The following is a 23321-nucleotide window of genomic DNA, read 5'->3' as shown; positions in this document are numbered from 1 at the left end:
TCTTCATAGGTCACAAAACAGATTTAGAGAGGAGTCACAGGGAGCTAGGTGAGGATCTGCTCAAGTGCCTTGCTGTTATACTGTCCCCACTAGCTTCCTAGGAGAACATAGTGGCAGCTAGGTAATGAGCTTGTATGATGAGTGCAAAGACATTAAACTCTTCCCCTTGGGGCAGTGCACTGAAAACAATTGGCACTGTTCTCTCCTGTGTTCTGTAAGCAGATGAGTATGACACAGACTTAACGGTGGTCAATGTGTTTTCTTTTTGTGTTCTATGGGGGGATGGCTCCCAGGGACACAGGCAGCACAAGCTGGAGAGCTGGCAGGGATGCTGTGGAGGGAGCCGCTGCACTGGTCCCGCTCGTGCATATGTAATGAGCGGAACCAGTGTGAAGTGAATATTTAATGAGCGGCTTCCGGACCCTTGCTGGTGAATGTGTAAAAATAAAAAATAAATAAAAATAAAATTAAAAATTAAATATATATTCATGTGCTGCAAGCACATGAATAAAAATAGCATGCCCTTTACAGAATTAAATTTCTGATTTTTTGACACCAAAAAAAAAAAAAAAAAAAGCCTTTATTTTAAAAGATCACTTTCCAGTTCACCTTAAAAAGGGGTCGAATGCAAAACGGTGAATCATGCTGAAAGCAGTTCTCCATCCTAGCATTGAATACACTCTCGGCGAATCCCCCATTGAAATACACCAGCGAATTGCAGCCAGCATGAAACTGAGAACTGGACGGCATTCACTGTTCACTTTCAGCGAATAGGGTGAATCAAATTTTCAGTGAAAAAGATTCACCGCAAGGAGTGAAAACAGCCCTTTTCACCGACAAAACCCTCCAGTGAATCGGGAGCATTGAATACTATCCAATGTATTTTTCCCTTTGGGGGTCCGATGGAGTGCCTTGGACACTTTAAAGCTTGTTTGGTGAGCTGCGAGTTGAAGGTCGAAAATCACTTGTCTAGAAACATAGGGATTTATGATATTTTTCCTTGGCTCCTATTATAGAAGATGGAGTCATCTTTACTGGCACAATGAGTTCTGGAAAAAGTCCTGTAACACTTACTCCTTGTTAAAAGCAAAGTCTAGATTAGAATATCAATGGCAACCTCAAAATGTTTTTGTTTTAAGATCAGCATAATCTGCATATACTGCCTGAGTCTTTCTGATTGGGACTCCCTCTGTCAAGAGACCTATAAAAGAATGTGAGCTCTTGGACCAAGTTTAAAAAAACATGTAGACAATTGAGAAGGTCAATGTAAAAAAAATTATCAGTATTATAAGTTCAAGACACATTTAGTTGTTCTGTAAAAAAACTAAAAAAAATAAATAAATAAAAAAAAATTTCAAATTTAGTGGCAGGTGTCTCTTTTCCATTGAGTCCCTCAATGGATACAAACTTGAACTAAACCCTGCGGTAGGATGTCCTCCACATTCTCTGATGTGTACATTATTACAGAAACTGTCGCTGTCCAAGTCACCTGTAGAGACCTTAGGTGCTTACAAATCAGGCCTGACACTAAACAGATTTCAGTTAACAGGGCACTGTAAACCTAACTGTTTCTTGAAGTTGGAATCTCCAGCACCATTTGTCTAGGCAGGGATGTTCAAGTTGGCCACATGATCCAGCTTCTGGATAGTGCCTAGCAGGCAAACCTCAGCCATCCGCCATGTAAGACGGGAATGAGCTATATTAGATTCACAACTAAGCAGCTGGTGCAGAAAACAAAATATGATTGGGTCAGTTGGAGTCTGAAAAGATTTTCAGAGCTACAGAGAGTTACGCGTCATGATTTCCAATTGTGGTTCCTGATGCCTTAATTCGACAAAAAAAAAAAGGCATAGCGCTTGTTTTTGGTTATGAAAGCTTAATTGCTACTGTCAAGTGACTCAAAGGGGACTTTATCCAGATGGCAGCAAAAAAAAAAAAAAAAAAAGTGAGCTCATGGTATCGGTGCCAAATGGCAGAATTTAATGGATTCCAGAGGAAAAGATACAGGTTTGCCTCTATTCAAGGCCTCTTTATCATTTTATACAGATCTATAATAAATGTTTATTGTGACTGCTGTAATAGTCCATACACACTGAGCGATTTTCACGTGGGTGGACTGCTTTCCATAGCAAGACTGTACAGAAAGCCGACCACTCAGCTGGTAAATCAGCCCAACAGATGGCAGTGACCGGTGATGATGCAGGAGTGTGCATCAGCGCTCATTGTCGGGGCATATACACTGAGCGGTTTTTGAACTGAAAGCAGCTCAAAACTGCAAAAGTGACCTGCTTTCAGCATGGAATTGCCCAGTGTGTATGGGCCTTAAGAACAGGTATTTTGTGTGTTGCATCAGGATATAAAATTCCACTCATTTCAGGAGACAAAGGTCATAGTCCTGAGCAATTGGCTTCATACCATGGGCAGACTGTGTATATGGCAAAAGGATTATATTAGTTTTGCTATGGGTAATACCATCATTAGAATATGAAAAAGCCCAGAAAATGTACGTAGAAATTACCTGGACAGAGCTGGTCATTGTGCTTAAGGCAAAAACCGTGGCACAATCTTTGATTGTTGACTGGCTGTCAAAGGCTCCCTGAGTGTCCATGAGAAGAACCGCAACCTATAAGAAAAAAGACAAAATCCCACGGTTATACTGGGCACTAGAACGATCATCACAAAAAGGTCATTATTGCGTCCTTGTTATGAAAGCCCAACAAATACACAGATGACTTTGCTTAGTCCTTGATCATAGCGTGACTTGTATATGTACAGTTCTTATATAAAACGAGCCTTAGAAGCCAATCATTTTATACACTTAGAGAGAAAAAACCCGGAGCCTGAAACACCCAAACATTAACTACTAGTGACCGTAGTGATCTGTACTGTACAAAGTAGACTATGCAGCCATTTACTTAGTCACTCTGCAAGTTTTATACTAGTTTATACTTCAAAGTCAGACGCAGCTATTCTGTTGCTCAACACCTTCCCCCACTTACAAAAACTCATCAACCCCCCCTTCACCATCTCCTAATAAGGTGCTTATTTTACGGTTCACAATGTTATCCTCACTAGCACTCTGCAGAAAACAACTCCAATATTTAAGCCCTGTACAGGTCATGTGACTCTGTGGGCTGCCAAGTGGAGTTCTTATACAGTACTTGTTCATACAATGAAGCAGCACATAAATGCCAGGAAGTTGTAATCAGAAAATAAGTGAAAATCAGCTTACTATTGCTTAACACTTGGCCTGCTCACTCTTACTTGGAAAATAAGCCAATTATTTTTTCTTAACAGTTATTTATATAGCGCAACAATTCTGCAATCACATCAGACTCAGCACCAGTGGAGCTTGCAATCTATACGTTCTATCAAATGTACACATGCACTACGGTTAGGTTTCGAACTCTGGTATGAAACTCACGGATACAGGTGGAGAACATACAACCCTGCACGGTTCGGCCATGACTAACATTGGAACTCATGACCTGGTTAGGCAGAAATGCTTACCACTATGCCAACTGGGTAGTAGAAAATAAAGCTGGACACTGTAAAATGAGCTTTTGCCAAGCATAAGATTCACCAATATATACATTATTTTATTAGTGATTTTTTCATTTTACCTATACACAACTTCATGCTGATGTTTTGCCCTCCAGCTCAAATTCCGTTTCAATAAATGTCAAAGTCAGAAAAGAACGCACAACAGCTGCAGTGTAGAAACTTAAACATGGGGAGAATAATTACCATTCAATGAAGCTGGAAAGGGTAGTATTGTGGTGCACCAATTGGTTAATAATAGAAACATTTAAAAAGGACAACTTCTATTTATAACTTACAACAACAATATGTAACAGCTAAGGTAGTGAAATAAAAAAATTAGATATTGTAAAATAAAAATAATGGTCAGGGATCTAAATGCTGGTAACTGCAATGGTCTTATGAGGCCTACACACGTAGTGATTCCCAGGCAATGCCCCTACATCGGCTCTGTGTGTAAGGGCATAGCCATGGCGATGCGCTGCCCCACTTGTCACCATCGTCCCCGCGATTAATATCCAGAATGCTCCATAAATCTATTATAGCTGGGGTCAGGGCCAGTGTTCTTACGGAGAATACTGGCCCTGACAGATAGTTCAGCGGCACATAACTGTGCAGGGCTGTATGCTGAGTGATTTGAGCTATATAGGATCGCTCAGAATGATCATCTCTGCTTGTGAAGACCCCATTAAGATCTTCTGTTCTGTTGTGCTACACTTATGTAGTCTGGTCAGGCATCCTATGAGAATGCCATCTGTACCACTTTTCAATAAAATAATATAGGCAATAATGGGAGACGCTTTAGGAGAGTCAAGAAAAGAAGTCCCTCTTCAAAAAAAACAAAAAATTACCTCAGAGCAACTGTTTATGTTGCTCAGGCAGCATCTAAAAAGAATAGTAATGGGCAGGTCCTCTTAAATTCTTCAATAGATAAAGAATTAGAGAGAGCAGCTGTGTCGGTTGTAATAAGGACCCAATTACTGCTCAAAATTATATCGCTAACCTTGGTGCAAAAAGTCAGCACTAGGCAATTATGGTATTTGCTTAGCCAGAAACCATAATGTGCTCCTTTAAATTATCTGACCAAGAATGTAAAAATAGAACAGAATTGATTTTACAATGTTAGGAAGGTTATTTAAAAGATACCTAAGCTAGTAAAAGGTACTGCAAGCACAATCAATAAGAAATGGAAGTTAAACAGAACCACTTATGATACTGTGGCATCGGTTATGGACTGTTTAAAAATGCAAATGCAGATTCCTCAGATGTAGGTGAAGACCAAAGTCTCGCCCAGTGGCTGTGGGCTCGGTGAGTAAGCTATTTCTTTCTACACAGATATCATCTGGACTAAGAACAGACCCATTCCTCAACAGTAGAAGGCAATGCGAGAGATCAGGCTGGAGTTGAGGCAGGCTTCCTAACTAGGACCCCAGCGTTGTCTTTATCATCTATTCTGCTGCCGCACCCATGCAGGATTTCCGGACCACAATTATTCTAACAGTCCCTGATGGAGAAAGCTGCAGCCGCACATTGCGTAAATTAGCATTAGTGTCGTCATGCACACAATCCAAAAGGCAATGGAGTTTTCTTCTTCTCTTCCCAAGAAAATTAAGAGAGAAATACAAAGACCACTATAAGCTACAGAAGTCCTGTATGGAGGAAAACTACCCTATAGTCTATAGAAGACTCCTACGACTTCCTCTGCAAGTAACTATTTTGCATATAGTCACAGTAACCAGCAGGATGAGGTGTGCCTAAACCTCTGCATATACCACATCCCATTGTTTTTGTATCTGTGAAATTATCATTTGCGCATTAGAAGTAGAGATGTGCAGGTTCTGATTTACTCTGATTTCAAAGCAGATTGGCTATCCCAAATCACATGACAGTTGTTGACAGCAGAGTAAATCAGAGCCTGCACATCTCTAATTAGAATCAAAATGCAGAAACATGGTCCATTAAAACTTGTACACTGCAAAGATTCCGACTTCTGTAATCAGATATTGTCCAGGTTCTCCATAGAACCGTACAACTGCACAGAGGTCCTTTACCATGGACAGTATATTGCACTTCGTAGACATACAAATTACCTTAGATCCATCAGGTTTATCAACAACAAATATTTCACTCCATATCTGTATTCCAGTGGTCTCTCGCTCACATCCTCCCCGCCATGTAAAACCAGTCAGCGGCTCATAGTTTCCACCAATCCAGGTTGTGGTACTCTGGAAAATAAAAAAAAATAAAGGGCAGGTGTCTTTAAACCAGTAACATCTGATTATTTTATCCATACACAATGTGGTCATTCAACCTGATCTGTCATATACACAAGTGGACAAATTGCTCACAGATTAGATTAATCAGTAGAAATTGCAATTTAAGTAGTCCAGCCAGCCAATGGGATCATAGTTGAACACGACGCTTGCTCTCATAAATAGCCTCATATTCATGCATGTTTCCTCTCTGCCCATTTAGAACTACAGTACACCACTACCTGCTCATTCAAAGGCAAAAATAAAAACGACAAAAATAGCTAGCCCACAGGTTCTCAAAGTCGGTCCTCAAGACCCCACAACGTGCATGTTTTCCAGGTCTCCTCACAGAATCACAAGTGAAATAAGTAGCTCCACCTGTGGATCTTTTAAAATGTGTCAACGAGTAATGAGTGCACCCGTCGGGTGACCTGGAAAACGTGAACTGTGAGGGGTCCTGAGGACCGAGTTTGCGAACAACTGAGCTAGCCACATGTTCATGTCACCAGCCAGCAGTCTAGCAGACAGTCTATAAAATGACAGCATATTGGTTGCTACGGACAACTTCCCCATTTCTCTTCAGAATGTTTAATATATATACACCTGAGGAGGGGGAGCAGAGAGAGATAGGCAACCTGCAATATTCTTAAGGGCAGCACATTACCCTCAATTTAAAGAATTAAAAACCTTGATCACCCGCCTAGTTCTTAAATTAAACTTTAGAGTAAATAGCCATAAATTGCCCTAAACCACATTCACTCCACAATTCTCCCATACAACCTGGCTAATCTAGTCTTTCCTTTTACTGCTGAAACCCACAGATAAATGAGAGAGATCATGTTGTGCAGGACAAGCATCATATCCACCCCGTCCTCTGGTTGTGCTACATGACCTCCCTGCTGTGTGCAGACCGTGGACTTCTCTTTTCCTACAAAGACTGAAGTTCGAGCAGGACACAGAGCTGGGACCACAGGTGAATGCTCACTTGTTCACGTTACCCACCGTTACTCAAATACATTAATCTTTACAAAGTAATAATAAAAAAAAAGAAGAGAACGCTTCCATTACCTACAGTATACACCTGGCTTTACCTGCCAAATTTAGCTTCTGGCAATAGTATCGTAGCAGTAATACATTTCAAAAGTTTTCTTGGGACAACAGTTTGTCAAATGAAGTCTACTTTCCCTAAACCATTCGGTGTATTTCTGCTAATCAAACCCGCATTTGGTTGGTTTAGTTCTAGCTTTCAAAATATTTTTTAAAGTTGATATACACAATAGCTTCACTTGTGAGTTATTAAAGATGATTTCATGGTAACGGAGGTCTTAAAGTGACATAGCAAGCATATATATTGCTATCAACAGAAAACAAACGGTAAACAAAACAAAATGTAAAACTAATTTTAATTAGAAAATAAGACCGCTCCTAGTTTTCTATAAAAAAAAAAAAATAAAAAATTTGCTAATTGATGATCACAGGAGTGGACATGTAATGACATACGAATTAGTAAAACAAGGAATGGTGGTAGAAAATACTGGCCACTGCATTACTGTCAGCACACAATCCCTTCCCAGGTACTCAGTCATTGAGCAAAGGAATCTATGCACAGCGGAAAGGTCTATGTAGGGTCAACCACCAAGTATGGAATGTGTTTAGAATCAGAACACAAATACCTTGGCATTGCAACTATTACTATGGCAGATGATTACAGAATTGCTCAATGAACAGATGATGCCGGAACACATTGTTGACCAGTCGAAAAAAGAAAGTCCAAAAATAAGTCCTGGCATTACCGGTACTTTGAAATTGAATAGTTGGCAAAATGCATTTTCCCAATTCCATTCTTCAGTACACCAGCCACATTTCTCACACAGCTGCATATTTCCAGAACACCGTAGAGTTCTATATAAAACTTGCATTACTGAATGGTATGAAATCCTGAGCTATCCTATGCAAAATAACGCAACAAGGAAACACACCTCAGGGGAAATTTATTCTGCATAATTCCTCCAAGACGGTCAGGCAAAAGCACTTCATGGACAATATCTACCATCTTGCCTTATTTTTCACTAATTACCAGAGACTATAATACCGTGATAAAATTTGCATTTTTCCAGCATTGCAATGACGTCTGGAGGTACATGATACAGAATGGTATTAAACTGATTTTGAACCTCTTCTACGCACCCCTGGTTCTCAAACCAGACTCCACAAGTGGGTTAAAATTGATTTTTACATTGAAAAGTAAATTCATCTCATGGGTGTTTAATGTATGTGATGTGCCTTTCCAGAACACTGAAACATTGAGCCAACAGGCATAACAAGTTTTAACTAACACCCCACAATTTATGTCAAGTGGCATTTACAATTTTGTGAGAATATATATAATTATTAAATAGTCATAATGAACCAATTCTTGCACAGTATCACAAACAATGGAGATTCACTTGTGGTGCATGCTCCCTGCTGGGTGCTAATATGAATGGGCATATAGAGTATTCAAATGCATCTCCGATCAGAGACTCACTAACGTTAATGCACCTATCAGCTCCAAGTTAAGCTGTAAAAAAGCAGCTAAACCCACCTATAAAGGTCTTGATTGAGCTTCCAAAATTCTGGTTTGGGCGATTTGTGTGCCCAGAGTATGGACTTTTTCATACTTTTCCTTCTCATGTTCGGAGGCAGCAAATTGAATAGCTCCAATAGAGGCCCATTCATACAGAACACAATTCGGCCCCAGGAGTATCTCAAAGTGTTTTAATCTGCAGTAAGTTTATTTTACACATCCTCAGAGTTACCCAAGTGAAGATTTAATGTCAACACTTTCATTGTGACACCTTAATACAAGAGATGATATTTGACCGCATTCAGGTACAAATTCTCAGACATGATAAAAAATGCATTGCAAAAATTTCTACGCCTGTACTGACCATTTCAGAAACTGAAGAGAACACAATATCAGTCTAGGCCTCAGCGGTCAATTTTACATTTATAAGTCAACCGACATAAAATGGAATTATAATGTATCGGCAGAGTGAAGAGAACAACAGTTACCTGACTGTACATAAACCGAAGCATAAAATCCAGTAGAAAAGATTTCCCTTTCCGAAAAGCACCAGCTACAGACACGACAACCACATTCAGGTCACATATGTGCTCCTGCAACAAAATACTCTCCAGGGCCTTTTCATCCAGATCAAATTGATGATCATCCTCATGAGCCAAGACAATTTGGATGGGGTGCGGCGTGTCCATCACCTCTGCATCAGACTCCGAATTAGCAATACCATCTTCCCCATTATCTTCATCTGGAACAAGAAAGAAAAATAGATCAATTAAACACGAAAAAAAAATTTTTTTTAGTAATGTCCTAAATAATGCTGGGCATACACTATAATTATCTATCCAGTCTGCCTGATCCCTGCAAATTGCCGAGATAGGCCTAGCCGGATAGCTATGCCGGATCCTCTAGCGCTGGGGTAGCCAACTCCATTCCTCGAGAGCTACCAACAGTTAATGTTTTCCAGATCTCCTCACAGAATCACAAGTGAAGTTATTAGCTCCACCTGTGTATCTTTGAAAATGTTTCAGCTAGTAATGAGTGCACCTTTGCAGCAGCTAGGTTGTCTGGGAAATGTAAACTGTTAGTAGCTTTCGAGGACCGTAGTTGGCTACCACTGCTCTAGCATGTTCATCCTTTGCAATATTATCTATTGTAATGCCGGTCACAACTGCCATCATATGCGCTACCGCAGCCGATGGACATTTTTCCTGCTCTTTTACATGGGAAGGAACTTGCAAACGCCTTGTATTTTGGGGAGGAGCACAGACATCATGGCCAATACACCGAGATCACAGTGTATGTCCACAATATCTGCAGGATTCGAAGAAGTGAAGGAGAGTAAGGCAAGCATACTTGAGCAACAGAACAATATAGAAGAACATTCTATGAAAACCTATGAAAATATAAAGCTTCATAACATGTAAAAGGAACCGAAATAACAAAAATAAATTAAAAAAGGAGTCTTAAAAATGCAAACAAATCAAAAATATTGTAAAATGGAAAACTTATTTTAACCCCTAGAAAAAAAGTTGATCCTCATTTACCAAGGATAATTGTATCTATATTAGAGAACACTGTATACAACTATATTTCTATAGGTGCCCATACACGCAGCAATGTTTTTTGTACTAGATCGCATTGCATCTATGAGCATGCAATGTGCTACAGCAGCATGGTTTCTGTACTAGATGCGATCTAGTACAAAAAGTACGTGCCGCATATACTTTGTGCTGTCAAGGTGATGTGCGCAGCACGCATCGCACCCGTGCATTGCCACTATCTGCTCTGGTCTAAATGTATGATAACACAACATACAGTATCACGCTGGCCTTTATAATGAGGTGAAGCAGGAAGCACTAGCAGAGAGATGTATTATCTCAGCTGCTTGTGGGGGGGGCAGTAAAAAAAAAAAAAGCAGCAATGTTTGTCAGAGCCCCACAGTGCATCAGCCTAATGCGCATATGTGGGATCATGTTTCTATCTTGAGTTCTCATGCGAAACCTGGAGCCGCAGCAGCCACGGTAGTGGCTGTCAATGCGACAGTAACCACTGCAGCTATCAAAAATCGATAGCTGCAGGTGTCAGAATGGTCACTGCCACGGACTGTTCTTGTCTTGCTCTGCACATTGACATGCGGTTTTAAAGATAGCAGCGCTGCTAAGGATCGGGGAGAAACTGGGTAACAGGCAGACTTGGAGGTAAGAGAGCCCTGCTGCAAGCTTACAATCTATAGAACGTAGGAGGGAAACACAAGGACAGGACCAGTAATTGCATAGCATAGCCGCACAGTAAGCGGACACTGCGGACAGCAGCCAACCAGGTTTTTCCTGGGGGAGCTCATGGGAAATTAGGGCGGACTTATCCTTCATGCTACTGAAAGAGGGAAACTACTATTACAAATAATATGCCTCTTTAGTAAATCACCAGACAAACAAACAATTGGGTGTATTCAAACAAACAAACAATTGGGTGTATTCAAATTACAGAAGTGTACATTGTGCCTTCTGCCATTGCTGCAGTGATGCCCTCCGCCACATCACTTTGAGATAAGACTCTAAAGACCAGAATGCCCCCTACGGTTCTGTGCACATCAGATTGGAGCCAGACATCATATGTGCTGCATACAAGATAAATCTTATGTACAGCCATCAGTGGCACATCGTAGGTGCTTTTTAATGATGTATCGCATCCAATTCAGACGTAAGCCGATAGAATTTACAAAAAAAACTAAAACAAAGAAAACATACAAATGAATAGGTGGCTGCTGATTGGTTGAGGAAGCTTTCTCAGCCAATCAGTGGCTGCCCATTCATTTGTATGGGATTTTTTGTATTCTCCCCAAACCCGGCTCCCTCCACCTAGCTCTCTGCATCCCCTTCCCTGCAGAACATGCAATAAATCCTATGCGATTTATCACATGTAAAAGGCGATCTAGTCCAAAACACAGGGTGCGCATTGCATCATGTATGGGCACCTTAACAAAAATGGCACATTAAGTGCCAAATTGTATGCGAGCCTTCCTGGGGAGCTGCCAGGGAAATCCGGTCTGACTTGTCCTTAGGACAAGTCGGCATAGTATATGGGGGCCTTTACTTCTTGCGGTTTTGTACACAAGAACCAGAAGATGTATGTTCCATAAGCTGTCTGCTAATAATAATGCATCTTAAATGAAGCCACTGAAAACGGATGATTCTAGAGAAGAAAGCACAGAACGCCTCAGCTAGTACTCCTTATAAGCAGGCAGCAGCAGCACTCTGTACTATTTCTAGCCTTTAGAGATGATCCATAAATAGCAGCAAGTTCTGCTTAAGACTTTGCATTCCCCCCTGGGTTGTGCAGCTACCACAATATGCAAACAGTCTATTTGATTAGCAGAGTATACCGGAGAATAGAGCAACATAAGAGTGCAGTGTTATTAACCCTATTACTCCATCACTTGTCTCCACGTGAGTGCTAGAATTACTGAGCCTGGCTAACAGGATATCCATGTGATTATCACACATGCCTCAATTTTTTTACATTTATCTTTAAAAAAAAAAAAACCAACAACCCAGTATACTGTAGTATAAGAGAAATTAAACAAAGATGATTAATACATACACATATTCCATGCAGATTATAAAGACAAAAAAATGAACTAATTAGTAGCAGCCACTCATTGTGTGTTCATTCATACCTTAACCCCAGGGTTAGCGCACCACACATACAAATAGCAATTATGGGAGATCGCTATAGAGGGGGTATTCAATCATTTATGGATGACACGAGCCAGAGAATCCGGACATCCCTTTAAAATGCCTCTATTTTCTCCGATACAGATTTGACTTTGTTTAAAGTGGAATCTGGAATAAAAATCAAACACTGAGGCATTTTCGACTAAAAACACATGGATTGTCGCATAATTCGCCAAGCCATCCGTTTTCCAACAATTGAAAAATATAGTCACTTTCACAAATTGTCAAAATACTAATTCGATTGTTTCCCCCCCTTCCCGCACCCATGCGCACCCCCATGGGTTAAATAAATTAAACCTGCGAGACATTTGCAAATCATGCGTAACGTCTGTAAGAGGCATGTACAATACATTCAGGACTCACCTCCAGGCATCATTGTTCCATATCTAGATCCTACATAGAAACAGTCCAGGCACAGGTTTCCCATTAAAAAGGATGTCACACCCTATACAATGGGATCCTTCTCTCCAGAGAGATATATGCTCAGATATAGAACATACCCACAAGCTTTGACTTGTAAATCTCACAAGCTTACAAAACTAGTATAACGCACTTCAAACAGGATGGGTAAAAGTTCAGAGTAAACCTTACAACAGGCATGATAAGGTGACCTGATAAAACCCAAATTGTAATAACTCATAAAACACATTTCACAACTTCAAAAAGAGTTGGATAAGTGTCGAGGTGCTGACTATACACTAAATATTAACCAAATGAGTTTGAGTAATTACTCTAAATGGGTGATATTAATTTGTCCCCTCCCCGCACTTATGAGACTCGCTGAAATTGTTTCTGCTGGCATCCATGCCAACCGTTCAGCTCGCTGCCCCCGGTGGTGGCAAGCTAAAATGTCCAAAGAGTCACCCGTTTGAGCGGGACTTTCCGAATCATGCCCAGTAGTTTAGTAGGGTTTGACGCTATGCACGGCTCAACCTGACCAATCAGGAGCGCGATAAAATTGATCAATTGAATATCACTATGCAAGCTTGTGCTGCAGGAGATAGGGTGTGATAGAACAATACAATAGAATACTACCCAAAATCAGATCAATTAATAGTCTGCATCCCCCTCTCCCCATCAAAATCAGGTTATCCAATCAAATGGAGTCGAGTCAATTTCAGTGGGTTTGGAGATCTATTTCTTGAAACTATGCAAAGTACAAGAACAAAAATCACAAGGCATTACAATTAGGAGGATTATAATGGATAGAAGGATTAAATGTGAAAAAATAAATAAAATAAAGCATACTGTAATTCAATAGATGCTATGTTCAATTTAAGTAGATTGATAATTAAAATGAGCTGCATTTAATTAGGACTCCGGAAACAAGAGCTGCAGTATCAAGCAGTGGACTTTGATATAAATCAGGAAGGAATGTATTAACCCACATAAATACTATAATGTAGAAGTCGTCTCTAGTGGTAGAGCACATTTAGTAATAATGTGTGCTGCATACCACTATCCTGCCCAGAGATCTATTCAGATTTAAGAGGAATAGATATAAACACATAGGATTAAAAAAAGGGATTAAAAACTTCAACAATATATGGTACACGTGTCTTGAAGATTGTACTGAAGTCAGCTTTGAAATTGCACAGTGAAAACTACTTAAAGATAACGGATTTGGATTATAAAATCACCCAAACTTATGTTTCTGAGCACTAATGGTACCCACACACTGTGAGATGTGTGATGTGTTATTTGAGCCATATACAATGTGTACTTTATGATTCGGACTGTACCACGTGCGATTTGAACTGAGATGTAGTGCAAAGATCCCTTCTATGCACATACTATTTTGCCTTGCGATACTGACTACGCGGTAGCGCGCATTATATTGTAAAGGCAAATAAACATTATCCGGTCAACAGTCCCGTGGCTGACCACTATTGGTCAAACACGTCTAATTAGATGCCTACAAATGGTCGGCAGCGTCTAGATCAACAGAAGATCGACACAAACAATATATTAACGGGAACGTGGTCAACAGTGATAAGGTTGACAAGTTTTTCATGATTTTTTTGTCAACCGAGTTGTTCAAATTTTACCATCCCAGCGGACATAGAGGGTGAGTAAAATAGTGTCCCAGGCGCAGTGAGGCACCGTCCCCAAAGTATGGCGAGCACAGCGAGCCATGGCACACTATACACACAGTGTCCATGTCAACATACACCCAAAAAAAAAAAATATATATAAAAAAACTCATGTCGACCTGTTACTGTGGATGTAGACACTACAGACCACTTTTAGGCATCTAACTAGACGTGGTCAACCATTATTGATCTACCACATGACTGTTGATTTGCCATACCATAACCAAGTAAACACACTGCCAGTTGAACTAGGCATGATGCGATTTGAACATAAAAGATCAAATCGCACGCGATAGTTGCACCATAACTCTTATTTTGATATGCAGTCATTAGGTCAACAGGAGCACATAGAGGCACAATGCCGGGAGCATGGCAACTGGAGCGAGTGGTGTGAATGTTGACAGACACCAAAACAACTTGAAAAGCTCATGTTGACCTTTTTCCATGTCTACTTATTGCTTCAGTCAACCTTTTGACCATGTTGACCTTTCGCTTGTCAACCTAATGGTTCACACCTCTTATTATATTGCTAGGATAATGGCCACTACCTGCTCTGCACTTGCTTGTATACTCCTAATAGAAGGAATATGGGTACTCTTTACCTAGAACGGCGCCAGCGATTGAAATCGCGGGCGTCGTGGGTAAAAATCGCGGTGATCGCGGTCATCGCGGGTAAATCGGGATGGTCGCGATGACCGCGATTTTCCCATAGGGAACAATGTTAAAACGGCTGATTGACCGCGATTTTACTGTTAAATGCCTCAATGGACCCGATTTGGGGCCAAATAGGCCAAATTAACCCTTAAATGTCCCCCCAAATGTTTAACGCCACCCCACGATCCACGCCAACCCGAAGCGTGGCGAGCGCAGCGAGCCCGCGAGGGGCGGCGGTACGCGTCCTCCGACCTTTTCATGCCCTACTATCCACTAGGGCGTGGTGTGAGAATATAATAGTGTGGCGAGCACAGCGAGCCACCGAGCCCGAAGCGTGGCGAGCGCAGCGAGCCCCGCGTGGGGACGCGGATACCTTCACAGGTAGACGCGTCCCCTCGCGGGCTTCACAGGTGTCCACCTCGCCACGGACACCTGTGAAGCCCGCGAGGGGACGCGTCTACCTGTGAAGGTATCCGCTGCGCTCGCCACGCTTCGGGCTCGGTGGCTCGCCACACTATTATATTCTCACACCACGCCCTAGTGGATAGTAGGGCATGAAAAGGTCGGAGGACGCGTACCGCCGCCCCTCGCGGGCTCGCTGCGCTCGCCACGCTTCGGGTTGGCGTGGATCGTGGGGTGGCGTTAAAAATTTGGGGGGACATTTAAGGGTTAATGGGCTCTGTGGCCCATTTAACATTGATTCCTATGGCCAAATCGTGTGGATTGAGCCATTTAACAGTAAAATCGGGTCCATCGCGCCTTTTAACATTGATTCCTATGGGAAATCGGGAGCATCGCGTCGCGGGCATCGTGGGTACATTTATGGACGGCCGCGACGCGACCAACACGATTTCAAAGTTTAACATTGGTTTCAATGGGAAATCGCGGGCATCGCGTCGGTCGCGTCGCGGCCATACATAAATGTACCCGCGATGCCCGCGACGGGCGCCGTTCTAGGTAAAGAGTACCGGAATATGTAGAAGACAGGCAAAAGATTATACCAGCCTTGCAAAATTGTCAAATTGCCCCAATCCATCACGGACGTATGGCCAGCTTTAGAACTGGATCTTGCAAGCGATGTCAGGTAGATTCTTGGCACTAAGCCCCATAGACACTGGGCGATATCACTCATTTTATCGCCTTATGTGTACGCTGTACACTGCGTCCACTTTCGAGGGTAGTGAACAACCCCTCTGAGGTCTAAGCATGCAGGAGCGGATCTTTAACCCTTTGAGGTCCCCACCACAAAAAAAGCAAAGGAAAAAATGTTTTATTCACGGAGGATAATATTAACAACCAACAACCAATAGTTTTTTAAAATGAGACCCCACAGTTTGATTTCTCAACCATTTGGTAGAGGCCTATATCTCAGTTTATAATAAACTTTTTTTTTTTGGTGCAGACCTCAAAAAGGGTTAAGGAAAGCCATACAGAATGCAGCACGACCATTGCACCCCCCAGTCATCACCCACATCGGCAGTGGTGTATGAACGTGCAGATATCGGCACCAGGTTTTCACAGATACCATAAATCGGCAGCTGCAGGGATCACAGGTGTGTACGCTCCTTTATGGACCAATTCATTTCTAGTGTTGGAATTTAAATGCCCGGGAGCCATTTAATTAGTGTTCATTCTAGCACCCTGCAACTTTCAGAACCTATACAGTTCCTATTCTCTGCTTGGGGTGTCTCTCTCTGCTGTGGTGCTTCTAGTACAAGTTTGGTCTGCATATCAGTGCTTAAATACAGACCACACTGTGCTAGAAGCTGCAAAGCAGAAAGCAACTCTCCAGGAATAGAAGAGGAACTGCTTGGGTTTGAGGGTGTGGATTATTAGACAGTCAATACATATACCCCGAAAGATCAACAGGGTCCAAGAGTCGAGAGGAAAAAAGTGAAACTGTCAACATGAGTTTTTACACTCGTGTTGACCGTGAAAATATAAATTGTAAGCTTGCGAGCAGGGCCCTCCTAACTATGTCTGTTTGTTTAATAACGGTTTCCAATTGTACAGACCAATGAAATATGCGGCGCTATATAAAAAAAAAACTGTACATAAATAAATAAATGTCGACATAGGCCCACAATTAGTATAACGCCTACGCTCATATGCCTGGCACATATTTTTTCCTCTATGCCAACATGGATGGTGACATACGAACAAACCGGTTTAACAAAAAAAAAAATCCTGAAAAGCTCATGTCAACTTGGTCGTGTGTCTACGTTTAATATGTTTATCTTTTGACCCTGTCGACCTTCTGGGGTAGACCTCTTGATTGTCTATCTAGACCTGGGGTAGCCAACTCCAGTCCTTAAGAGCTACCAACAGTGCACGTTTTTTAGATCTCCTCACAGAATCACAAGTGAAGTAATTAGCTCCACATGTGGATCATTCAAAATGTGTCAGTGAGTAATGAGTACATCTTTGCAGCAGCTAGGTTGTCTGGAAAATGTGAACTGTTGGTAGCTCTCGAGGACTGGAGTTAGCTACCACTGATCTAGACCAGTGGTTCTCAACCTCGGTCCTCACCCAAAAACTTCACATTTTCACCCAGCAGGTGCACTCATTACTCACCGACACATTTTTAAAACATCCACAGGTGGAGCTAATTATTTCACTAGTGATTCTGTGTGGAGACATGGAAAACATGCACTGTTGGGGGTACTTGAGTACTGAGGTTGAGAACCACTGATCTAGACACCGTAGATCTATCATCCGGCACCAGGTTTTGAAAGATGCAGGGTGCTAGAATGAACGCAAAATCAATTACTTCTATTTCCTGTAATAAATTACCTGGGTTAGACACGATAAACTGTAGCTCCCTGGCATGATCATGTCAGGGTGAACAATGGCCCCTACTAAACACTTATTTCAGATCACATCTCAGAAGGGTCTGAGCAGAAATCTGCAATAAGTGCAGGGACTGTGCAATAAGTGCTAATTATAGGAATGAATTGGGGCTGATTTCATTCAGCATGCAGCAAATAGCACCTGGAACGAGCCAGAGAAGAAAGGTGCGAGCATAAATCCTACAAAACAAGGTCTGTGGTGTCGTTTTGAACACTAGCATGGCGCAAACAGCAATGAGGCACTTTAGTTGTGAGAATTGGCATTCTAACAACTAGACAAATTTTAAGTCGCAAGTACTGGTGTTCTCCAACATAGCAGCTCTCTAAATTGGATAGCATCGGGGGGCTCCTTCCTAGCGCAATTTACTGCTTGCCGAAGTGAATCAACCCCACTGAGGGGAGGAATGCAACAGTTTTTCCCCACGGAAGGCACTATATGGCGCCCGATGAAGAATTAGAATTGGTGCTGTTCTGGAGCAATTAGCTGTGAGGGGGGAAACATTTTAGGGTACTTGTTTCCTAGCACGGCCACAACGATCATAATCGCGGTCATCGGGGGTAAAATCGGGGCCATCGCATGCGCAAAAAAATCGGGTGCGATGGGCCAGACGCGATGCCCGCGATTTCCCCATAGAGAACAATGTTAAATGCCTCAATTTACCCGCGATGACCCCGATTTCCCATAGGAAACAATGTGAAATGGATCAATTTACCCAAATTATCATAGGAACAATGGTAAATGGGCCAAAAAGCACCCCTGAACATTGAAATGTCCCCCCAAAAGTAGTTTACGCCACCACGTGATCAACGTGAACCCGAAGCGTGGCGAGCGCAGCGAGCCCGCGAGGGGCGGCGGTACGCGTCCTCCGACCTTTTCATACCCCTACTATCCACTAGGGCGTGGAGTTGAGAATAGAATAGTTTGGCGAGCGCAGCGAGCCACCGAGCCTGAAGCGTGGCGAGCGCAGCGAGCCGCGTGAGGGGACGCGGATACCTGTGAAGCCCGCGAAGGGACGCGTTTACCTGTGAAGGTATCCGCGTCCGCTCGCCACGCTTCGGGCTCGGTGGCTCGCTGCGCTCGCCACACTATTCTATTCTCAACTCCACGCCCTAGTGGATAGTGGGGGTATGAAAAGGTCGGAGGACGCGTACCGCCGCCCCTCGCGGACTCGCTGCGCTCGCCACGCTTCGGGTTCACGTTCATCGCGGGGTGGCGTGAACTACTTTTGGGGGGACATGCCAATGTTCAGGGGTGTTTTTTGGGCTTTCTGGCCCATTTACCATTGTTCCCTATGATGATTTGGGTAAATTGACCCATTTAACATTGTTTCCTATGGGAAATCGCGGTCATCGGGGGTAAAGTTACCCATTTAACATTGTTCCCTATGGGGAAATCGCGGCCATCGCGTGTGGACCATTTAAGCATTTTTAGCCGCACACGACGCGACCGACCTGATTTTTCACTGTTTTCAATGCATTTCAATGGAAAAATCGGGGGCATCGCGTCGGTCGCAGGCCACTAAAATTACCCCCGATGGCCAAGATTTGTGGCCGTGCTAGGAAACAAGTACCCATTTTAGCTCACAGCTGTGGAGGTGGTAAGCTGAAATTGGCTCAAATAGCACTTTTGTGTGACCAAAAAGCACTTTTTGCTTTGTGTCCATTACTTTATACAGGTTTAGCTGCTTTCTTTAAATAGTGAAAGCTGGATTTTATAAACTGTTAGAATGGGCACATTTGCTGGCCGGAGGACCTAGCAGATTAACTTTAGAGAACACTATTGATAATTATAGATACTGTTATGACATTCTGAAGATGTATGGACAAAAAACAAATTCTAAATGTGTAGTACACCAAGGAAGAAAGTACGGATTATTACCTGTTAGTACGCTTTCCTCTACTCCACCATGGCAGCCACATATGGGTTTTCCTCCAATTAGGTAGATATCTGGAAAGGGAACACAACAGCCAAAAAAAACCTCCCCTTGACACGGCCCCTATAAAAGGCCCGCCCCTTCAGTGCTCTGTGTCTCAATTATATAGCTTCCGATACATTTCTAAATCATATTACGGGTGGGAAACTGCTGCCATGGTGGAGTAGAGGAAAGCGTACTAACAGGTAATAATCCGTACTTTCCTCTACCTCCCCATGGCAGCCACATATGGGTAATACCATAGCAATAATACAGTAGGGAGGGAAAACACAAAAATAATGTTTAGTACTTAAAAGGATACGAGGTTATGTTCACCCCTTTATTCTCCTTTATTTTTCCTTTTTTTTTTTTTTTTTTTATATTACCGCACTGAGGATTTTTCTGCCCAGTTTTGCGTCACTGGAGGCTCCTACATCCACTCTGTAATGTTTTGAAAACGTGTGCGCCGAAGCCCAACACGCTGCTTTACAAAGTTCCTCTATCGAGGCTGCCCCTTTTTCTGCCCATGATGCTGCTACCGCTCTTGTCGAATGGGCCTTAATTCCTTTGGGCACCTCCATCTTCCTTATCTTATATGCTTCTGCTATGCATTCTTTAAGCCATCTTGCCAGTGTAGCCTTCGATGCACCTAATCCTTTATTTTTTCCTTCTGTCACTAAGAACAGTCTTTTTGACTTCCTCCAACCTTCCACTCTTTGGAGATAAATTATCAATGCTCTTTTCACGTCTAGAGTGTGGAGTCTTCTTTCCTTCTCATTTCCTGGATTAGCACAGAAAGCCGGCAGCACTATTTCTTGGTTGATATGAAACTGGGACACTACTTTTGGAAGGAAATTAGGGTTAGTTCTCAACACCACCTTATCCTGAAAGAAGTTGAGGAAAGGTTCCTCTGCCCAAAGTGCCTGTAGCTCCGAGACTCTTCTGGCAGACGTAATTGCAACCAGAAAAACAACCTTCATTGTCAACTTCTTGATAGGTATTTCCTGCAGTGGCTCAAAAGGCTCTTCCGTCAGTACGTTTAATACTAAATTCAAGTCCCACGGAGCCATGGGGTTATGAAATTGCGGCCTTATCCTTCTTAATGCCTGCACGAACCTCCTTACATACTTGTCTTCAGATATTCTTGTATCCAGCATGGCTCCCGGTGCTGAAATCTGAACCCTTAACGAGCTGGCTGACAGCTTTTTTTTTTAACCCTGTCTGCAGGAAGTCCAGAATTGTAGGTATCAGCCTAGGGTTCCTATGCCCTGCCTCGCAGAACTGCATGTAAGTTTTCCAAATCTTATAGTATGTGGCCGATGTATTAGACTTCCTTGCCTTGAGCAGCGTATTTATTACCTTCTGAGAAAAACCTTTTTCTACCAGTGTTCTGGTCTCAGTAGCCATGCCGTCAGACCCCAGTTGTCTGGCTGTGGCCTCGTGTAGCTCCCTTGCCTTAGCAGGTCTTCCCTGTCTGGAATCTTCCATGGAACGTCCACCGCCATTCTCACTACTTTCTGAAACCACGCTCTCCTCGGCCAGGAAGGCAGTATTACTATTACCGTTGCCTCTTCCCTTTGTATTTTGTTGAGCAACTTTGATATTACCGGGAACGGAGGGAAGACGTACGCCAGGCCTGTGTCCCACTGCGCCGTCAGAGCATCTACTTGACTTGCCCCTTTCTCCCAGTGCCTTGACATGAAGGTGGGTACCTTGGCATTGGCTCTTGTGGCCATGAGATCTATCACTGGACACCCCCATCTTCGCACTATGAGTTGAAAGACCTCCTGGGACAGCTCCCATTCTCCGGCTCTTATTGCCCTTCTGCTCAGAGCATCCGCTGCCTGGTTTTGTTTTCCTGCTATGAACACTGCCGTGATGCTCTTTACGTTTAGTTCTGCCCATTGCAACAGTTCTTCTACGGCCTTCATCATACTCCTGCTCCTCGTTCCTCCTTGCTTGCAGATATATGCTACCACTGACTTGTTGTCTGATCTGATTATTACTTCTTTTTTGTATAACCTGTCCTCGAAGCTTTGACATGCTAGATATACTGCATACATTTCTCTTAGGTTGGAGTGGAGCCTGCTGTAATGCTTGTTCCATTCTCCTTGCGTTGCCTGCTCTTGGCAGACCGCCCCCCAGCCTGATTGACTGGCATCGGTTGTGACTACGACCTGCTCGCCTGTTAGAAATGACCTTCCTTTTGACATTCTCCTTGGATCCATCCACCACCGCAGGTCTTCTTTTGCCTTCTTTGATATATGCACTTCTTGTGACAGGTTCTTACCGTCGCCGTCCCATTGTGCTAACAGGCAATTCTGAAAAGCCCGCATGTGAAACCTTGCCCAGTTTATGGCTTCTAATGCCGCTGACATAAGACCTAGTACTCTTACACAGTCTCTGGTGCGTACCACTTTTCTCTTCAGAAGCCCTGCAACCTCGCCTCTCAGCTTGCAGCTTCTTTTCTCCGTCAGGCATATTGTCATCCTGACTGAATTTATTACAAACCCCAGATACTTTACTGTGTTGTCTGGTTCTAGTTGGCTTTTCTTTCGATTCACTATCCATCCGTGTTCTTGTAGGTATCTTATCACTCTGTCTGTATACTCTCTTGATTGCTCTGCAGACCTCGCCATGACAAGCAAATCGTCCAGGTATGCCCATACTGGGATACCTTCCTTTCTTAGATTTGCTATCAGTACTATTAACACCTTTGTAAAGGTCCTTGGTGAAGTACACAGGCCGAATGGTAACGCTGTGAATTGATAAGTTACGCCTTTTAGGCGAAATCTTAGGTACTTCTGATGATACTGGTTTATCGGGATGTGCAGGTAAGCGTCCTTCAGATCTATTGTCGTCAAGAACGCGTTCTGTTTTATCTCTGGGATTATCGTTCGTACTGACTCCATTTTGAACTTTTGTGTTTTTACAAAAGTATTTAGTCTTCTTAAATCTAGTATTGTCCTGAAGCCCCCCGTGGCTTTTCTCACCACGAAGAACCTGGACTGCCATCCTTCGTTCTCCTGGTCTTGTGGTACCAGCACTACCACTCCTTGATCTATCATATTTTGGAGGCTTTCTATCAGTGCCTTCCTCTCTTCTGGATCTTTCGGAATTGGTGACTCCTCCTTCCAGCGTCCTGGTGTCTTTATGAATTCTATCTTGTAACCGGATGAGATAACTTCTCTCACCCAGTTGTCCTCTACTGATTGGTCCCAGACCATATGAAATTCTCTTAGTCTGCCTCCAACCTTTAACCTGGCGTCATTGTGACATGTTTCTAAATCCGAATCTCCCTTCCTTGCCTCTTTGGCCACGAAAGGATCCCCTATTACCAAACCAGGGTCTTCTGTATCCCCTTCCTGGTCTGTACGCTCTTGCTTCTTTGAAGTCCGTTGTCTGATACTTTTGTTGTCTGACAAACGGCCTCCTTGTAGACTTTTCCTGAGGCAGCCATGTTGACTTCCCTCCTGATGTTTTCGATATTATGTCGTCTAGATTTTTTCCAAACAGGTACTCACCCTGAAAGGGCAGTGACACTAATTTATTTTTGGATTGGGCGTCTGCCACCCATGGCTTCAGCCATAGAGCCCTTCTGGCTACAATTGTTGCTGCATTATTCCTTGCTGCTAGCCGCACATTGTCTAGGGAGGCATCACATATAAATTCAATGGCCACCTGCATATTTTGGATTACCTTCAGCAGCTCAGACCTCTTAAT

The 23321-nt window shown here is 42.8% G+C and overlaps 1 protein-coding gene across 2 annotated transcripts in view; it reads right to left on the bottom strand.

Moving 5' to 3' along the window:
- Positions 1–23321, bottom strand: part of ATL2 (atlastin GTPase 2) — an 85473-nt gene that overhangs the window by 25846 nt on the left and 36306 nt on the right. For both annotated transcript variants that reach the window (XM_083175994.1, XM_083175995.1), the window contains exons 2-4: positions 8847–9100; positions 5631–5765; positions 2519–2623 (exon numbers count right to left, since the gene is read on the bottom strand). In XM_083175994.1, coding sequence (XP_083032120.1) covers positions 2519–2623; positions 5631–5765; positions 8847–9100 — 494 coding nt within the window. The remainder of the gene's footprint in view (positions 1–2518; positions 2624–5630; positions 5766–8846; positions 9101–23321) is intronic.

This window comes from Crinia signifera, chromosome 3 (assembly GCF_055691185.1).
Source record: "Crinia signifera chromosome 3, ASM5569118v1, whole genome shotgun sequence".
NCBI lineage: Eukaryota > Metazoa > Chordata > Amphibia > Anura > Myobatrachidae > Crinia > Crinia signifera.
Note: the sequence above shows the minus strand (reverse complement) of the source record. Positions and strands in the feature narration are given on the sequence as shown.